This window comes from Seriola lalandi, unplaced genomic scaffold (genome assembly GCF_002814215.2).
Source record: "Seriola lalandi dorsalis isolate HSWRI2012SDOR001 ecotype SW California unplaced genomic scaffold, Sedor1 jcf7180002054813, whole genome shotgun sequence".
Lineage (NCBI taxonomy): Eukaryota > Metazoa > Chordata > Actinopteri > Carangiformes > Carangidae > Seriola > Seriola lalandi.
In genome coordinates this window covers 80,600-86,631 of record NW_019525366.1, presented here as the reverse complement: position 1 = coordinate 86,631, position 6,032 = coordinate 80,600, and the positions used below count along the sequence as shown (strand labels likewise).

Here is a 6,032-nt window from a genome sequence, read left to right as displayed (position 1 = left end):
TATATATATATATATATATATATATAGAGAGAGAGAGAGAGAAAGAGAGGGAGGGAGGAAAGACAGAAAATAATGAGAAGCAGAGGAGAAACAGCTCTCTCTAGTGGCTGTTCTCGTGTAACTGAATTCACTATTTGTTTACTGTTTGTTATTTTCTTACTAGGAAGTTTCCTTCCTTCTGTCCTCATTTCCTCCTCCCTTGCCTCTTTATAAACAGAGTTTCTATAGGAAACAGGTTTGTTTTAGAAAACCTTCCTCACACCAGTTTTCTGGACCCCATTATTATCCTGAGTTGTTGAACCAAGTCTGGGTCCGGGTCTTCTTGGTGGTGTGGGTGTCTCTTACCTCTCGTATGGTCATGGAGTTGGGCAGGTCCTTCTTGTTGGCCAGAACCATCAGAGGAACTCCTTGTAGTTTTTCGTCACTCAGGACCTTTTTCAGGGCCTTCTGGGCCTCTGTGATCCGACCCGGATCGCTGCTGTCCACCACGAAGACCAGAGCCTGACAGTCATCCAGGTAGTACCTGAAGAAAAAGAAGAAGGAGGTGTCTGGGCTGTTTTTAATTGTCTGTTTGTTTGTTTTGAGTTGTTTACAAATTTACCTCCAGTTGGGTCTCATGCTCTTCTGTCCTCCAACGTCCCACACAGTCAAAGACGTCTTCTTGTCCAGGTCCAGGGTTCCCACATTGAAGCCAATAGTGGGTGACGTTTCCATCACCTGCAGAGTCACAGGTGATCATTCACACCTAATCTGACGGACATTTACAGTTCATAAGTCTAACACACAGTGTCTACCTGTCCAGAGGAGTCTCACCTGTCCTGTCAGCAGCCTGGACAGCAGAGTGGACTTTCCAGCCGAATCCAGACCCATGAGGATCACCTGAACACAGGTGTTCATCAACATGTTAAAGGCCCGTACAAGAACATGTGTGTTCTACCTATACATAGAAACTAGATGATGTCATTTATGGTGTTCACATGTACAAACAAGACAAATGAACAAAACCGATAAACATAAACAAATAAAACATGTTTATAGTCTGAACATCATCAGACACATTCTATTTCAAGATTTATATTTTTTAAAATCTGATAAGTTTCAAGTTTGCTGTGCAGATCAAAGTCTGAAGATACTTAGTTGATGTTTGAGAGTAAATGTGTGGTGATCACCTGACAACTGAACACCAGGTGTATTTTCTCTGATCCACATGTTGCATTTAAGTGCTGGTGGTAAACTCAGACATCCGGCTCTTCATGTGGAGAAGCTCTCTGTGTTTACACTGTAATACTGTGATGTGCCTTTAATGTTTAACCTTAAACTGACTTAACTGTTACAGATGTGATCATCCATCATGTGTCTGTGATCTGGCACAGACCACCTGCTCAGGTACGAGGATCAGGTGACACACCTTCTCAGTCACTCAGTGTTGGAGCCAAGACGGTTTATTGATCAGCTAGACAAGAAATATGATCCATATTTATGGTGTTTTTTGTATTGTTTTTGATGATGAACCTCCGGATAAACTGACGAATGATAATGTGGCAGGTCTCTCCTCCACAGGTGTGTAATTGATTGATTGATTGATTGATTGATTGATTGATTGATTGATTGACTGAACTGAAGGAGCTATTTTTAACACTGAGTCAGACCAGATAGTGGATCCTTTCCAGTCAGGACTGGATCACCAACTGCAACTGACAGTAACTGTCATTATCAATACATCTGATAGGTGCTTTCTTCAATAACTGACTTATTGATTACAAAACAGTCGATATTCAAAAGAAATGCTAGTTAATTTATAATAATTTTGACATCAGTTTGGTTTCATTTGAACATTTTAATGACTCTTTGGAGAATCTCCTGGTTTGACTAAGTTTGTCTGAACAATGTTGAAAATGAATTTTAAAAAACAGCAACAAAGAGCAGAGAGCAGGTGAGACATGTCAGACACCTGTCTGACAGGTGGGAGAAAGGTAGCTGTTGATTTACCTGAGGAGAGGTGGAAGAGTGAGCCTGACCCATCACTCTTCTTTTTATCCAGGAAACTTCTTCTTCTCCTGCTCGTCCTCCTCGGAGTCACTTTGAATAAAAAACAAGTGAATGTCTCTGACCTTAGCTCTGTGTCTGACTGAAACTCAGCTGTCTAACATCTCTCAGGTGTGTACAGGTTCATTCACATCGTCAGCTGATAGGAGAGCAGCGACCAATCAGAGCAGGTCATGTGACGGTGTGACAGGTCTGACTGCATTTCAGTTGAAGGCAGTTTTAACCCCAAACACTCACATTCAGCTGTGCTGGTTCCTCATGTGAAGCTTCAAACAGAAGCTCAGTGATGATGATTTACATCCACATTTACATTTACAGCAGCTGTTACCTGAACACTGACAGTACATTGGTGTTTCATTAAACCTGCCTGCAGATGTGCATCAGTATCAACATCTGTCACTCCACACAGATGGAAACTGAGGCGAACATGAAACATGACAAAACTGTCTTTAATTTCACAGTCCAGTAAAATATTTATATAATCAGTCAAAATAATGAAAGAAAAAGCTACTTTGTTAGATATTAAGTCCAAATTATGAGAGTAAACTGACATCAGATCAGTTTTTCAAACAAACACAAACTTATATATGTATGTATACACACACACACACACACACACACACACACACACCAAATCTTTATCCCAAGTCTGATTTCTATTTATTTTCTTTCACTATTTGTCAATCAGAATATTTAAGAAACCACAACACCTCATCCTCCAGGCTCAGCGGGGAGGGGGAGGAGTGGTGTCCGGTGAGGAGGGGTCTGTCTCCGTGTATAAAGCCTGCTCTTCTCTCCTACTCCCTCCTTCTTCTTCTTCCTCCTCCTACGGCTCCTTCGTAGTCCTCGTCGGTTCTCCTTCGTCATGGGCTTCGGTGATCTGAAAGCACCCTCCGGCCTCAAAGTGCTGAATGACTTCCTGTCGGACCGCAGCTACATAGAGGGGTCAGTATAGTATAGACAGTAGAAACGATTGTAAACAGCAGAAAAATAGTAGAAACTCCAGCAGAGATCTTCGCTGCAGCCGGTGGCGCCGCCATCTTGGCTACGCGCTGATCTAACGTGGCTAAAAGTTAGCTAACAGTTAGCTGGCAGGCCGTTAGCTGAACAAAGTTTAAATGTTAAAATAAATCGCTGTAAACATCCGTGATCCAGCCAGAGAGAGTGAATTGACTGTGACAAGTTAATGTTTATTTTTATGTTCGGTCGGAGGTGAATAAAGATCCACATCCTTTCGTTAGCACGGAGCCTCATGGTGCTAACAGGCTAACTAACGGGACGTGTCATGAAGTCTGCAGATCAGGGACTTTTGATTGTAATCAGAGCAAAAGGACTCTAATGCACCACGTTTTAATACATGTCAAACACTTTGTTCCTCGTGAACAGACTCATTTTGAAACTTAAAAGCTGAGTAACATTTGTTAATGTCTGTAAAATGTACCTCGTGGTGTTTAAGTAGTGACTATTTTTTAAAATCATTAATAGCAGCACAGTATGAAAAAATAAATATTATAAACGAATAGTTAAAACGAATAATTATGATGTTGAAATTAAGACTGTGTTGAAGGTTGGTCACATGACGTCATGTACATTTAGAATAATGAAAGACTAATTTGCATATTAAGGGGGGGCAGGAAGTGAAGTGCAGCACTGAGAGTTCTCAGGTGTGTGTGTGTGTGTGGACTCAGCCAGGTGTGTCAGTATTGTAATCCAATTATGTTCTGTCCTCAGGTATGTCCCCTCTCAGGCCGATGTGGCGGTCTTTGAGGCGATCTCGTCGCTGCCCACGGCCGACCTGTGCCACGCCCTCCGCTGGTACAACCACATCAAGTCTTACAAGGACCAGAAGAACAGGTGAGGACGGTGGTGTCGGGGAGGGGGGGTTACACACGGGTGTGTGACCATAGTGATGTAAGCCTCATCTCCTGTCAGTCTCCCAGGTGTGAAGAAAGCCCTGGGTCAGTACGGCCCAGCAGGTGTGGCTGACGCCACCTCTAGTTCCGGCCCTGCCGCTGCCTCAAAGGACGATGACGACGATGACATCGACCTGTTCGGCTCCGACGACGAGGTGAGGTCACAGAGATCAGTGATGTCATTAATGAGATGTATGACTTCAGCCTCTTAACGTGTGTCCCGATTCATGTCTTGCAGGAAGACTCGGAGGCAGCCAAGTTGAAGGAGCAGCGTCTGGCAGAGTACGCTGCCAAGAAGTCCAAGAGTACGTCCTCTCTGATCATAACCAATCACCTGATCGATCGCAGCACTGATCATTAAACCAACATCTGGCTCAGAAGAGCTGGATGAAAACGTGAACCAGTCGAGTCTCGTAAAATAGAGGTCGTGTAGAGGTTGTGTTCAGCTGTGTTGATGAATCAGAACCAGCTCAGGAGCTGAGTGACCATCAGCTCTCAGCAGTGACAACCATTTCAAATTAACTTCAGTTTAATTTTACTTAAATCTTTAGACTCGTGTTCTGATTGGCCGACTCTCTGTGATGATTATTCAATCACCATCTTTCGGCTGACTGTCTGATGGACATCTTATTTACCTGATGGGAGTCTTCGCCTCTAGTCAGTGACGGTTAAGGTTTAGAGTGATTTTCATGGTAACAAACCTTCCTCTTCTCCAGAGCCCGCCCTCATCGCGAAGTCTTCGATCCTATTGGACGTTAAGCCGTGGGATGACGAGACAGACATGGCCCAGCTGGAGGAGTGTGTTCGCAGTATTCAGATGGACGGGCTGGTCTGGGGACAATGTAAATACTTCACTAATACTACACACTGTACTGCATATGATCCTTCTGCAGTCTCTCTCTCTCTCTCTCTCTCACACACACACACACACACACACACACACACACACACACACACACACACAGGGAAAAAATCCAAGACGAAGTGTTTAGTTTCAGAAACTACAGTGACATAACAAACTACGGATTCATGTGCAGATGTTATGAAGATGTTTTAGGTAGACAGAGGCTGTAAACTGTGTAGTCAGGAACCAGAGACAATGGATCATTGTTATTGGAAGATTGAATATTGATGAGTAACAGATGTGTCTACAGAGTTGATGATGATCTAACTCACCATCTTTCGGCTGAAAACGTGATGGAAACTTTCTGATCTGAAAACTCTGAGAACAATTTTCTCTTCATTTACATAAGTAGTAAAATTGCAGCATCTATTGATGACAGTACATTGATCAATAAGTGATCTGGTGTGACGTGTTTTTAATATTTTTCCTCTAGCCAAACTGGTCCCGGTGGGTTACGGCATCAAGAAGCTGCAGATCGGCTGTGTGGTTGAAGACGACAAGGTGGTGGAATAGGTTTAACTGTTCTCTCATCAGATGATTTACACACCATTAGCTTTGTTTTCTTCTTGTTCCTGTCTGATTCGTTTCTTACCTGTTCTCAGGTGGGCACAGACATCCTGGAGGAGCACATCACAGCCTTTGAGGATTACGTTCAGTCGATGGACGTTGCTGCTTTCAACAAGATCTGAAAACACAACAAACATCAAATCATGTTAATAAAAAGCACTTCAACACAAAGTGAAGTTTGTGGTTTTTACATCCAGGTGGAATTACGAGACTGTTCATCAGAGTTCATTAACTATGACATCTCACCTCCTCTGTCCTCTTGTTTACTACACATTAATTTGAAAAGCTATTAAATTATTCATGTATTTAAAAAAAAAATTTAAAAAAAGTCTATTTTTAACATTTAACTGAAAGACCTGGAAATGTCATTTCTTCAACTGTGTTTAACCTCCTACGGTGTGTTTATTTTATCTCTGTATATGAAGCTTAAAAGGGTCAGAATATATTGACAGTTTTCATTCACTTAGAGCACTTAACATTCCAGGAGGAGCGGGTCCTCCTCCATGGAAAAAGAGGGATATTAGTCAGCAGTATACATTTTGACAGCAATAACATTTTATATTAATTGTTCTAACCAAATGTCAGTCACATTTCAATACACT

The 6,032-nt window shown here is 42.3% G+C and overlaps 2 protein-coding genes across 2 annotated transcripts in view; one reads left to right on the top strand and one right to left on the bottom strand.

Moving 5' to 3' along the window:
* The window catches only part of arl11 (ADP-ribosylation factor-like 11), a 2,444-nt gene extending 281 nt beyond the window's left edge, over positions 1–2,163 (bottom strand). The window contains exons 1-4 of the mRNA XM_023426143.2: positions 1,990–2,163; positions 814–879; positions 602–717; positions 346–523 (exon numbers count right to left, since the gene is read on the bottom strand). Coding sequence (XP_023281911.1) covers positions 346–523; positions 602–717; positions 814–879; positions 1,990–2,022 — 393 coding nt within the window. The 5' untranslated portion in view covers positions 2,023–2,163. The remainder of the gene's footprint in view (positions 1–345; positions 524–601; positions 718–813; positions 880–1,989) is intronic.
* A 667-nt stretch (positions 2,164–2,830) lies between these two features.
* On the top strand, positions 2,831–5,601 carry eef1b2 (eukaryotic translation elongation factor 1 beta 2). The gene is made up of 7 exons (XM_023426145.2): positions 2,831–2,991; positions 3,778–3,900; positions 3,979–4,114; positions 4,198–4,264; positions 4,676–4,801; positions 5,297–5,364; positions 5,466–5,601. The coding sequence occupies exons 1-7, from the start codon at positions 2,912–2,914 to the stop codon at positions 5,550–5,552; spliced, it is 687 nt and encodes a 228-aa protein (XP_023281913.1). The 5' UTR covers positions 2,831–2,911; the 3' UTR covers positions 5,553–5,601.
* Positions 5,602–6,032: the final 431 nt, after the last annotated feature.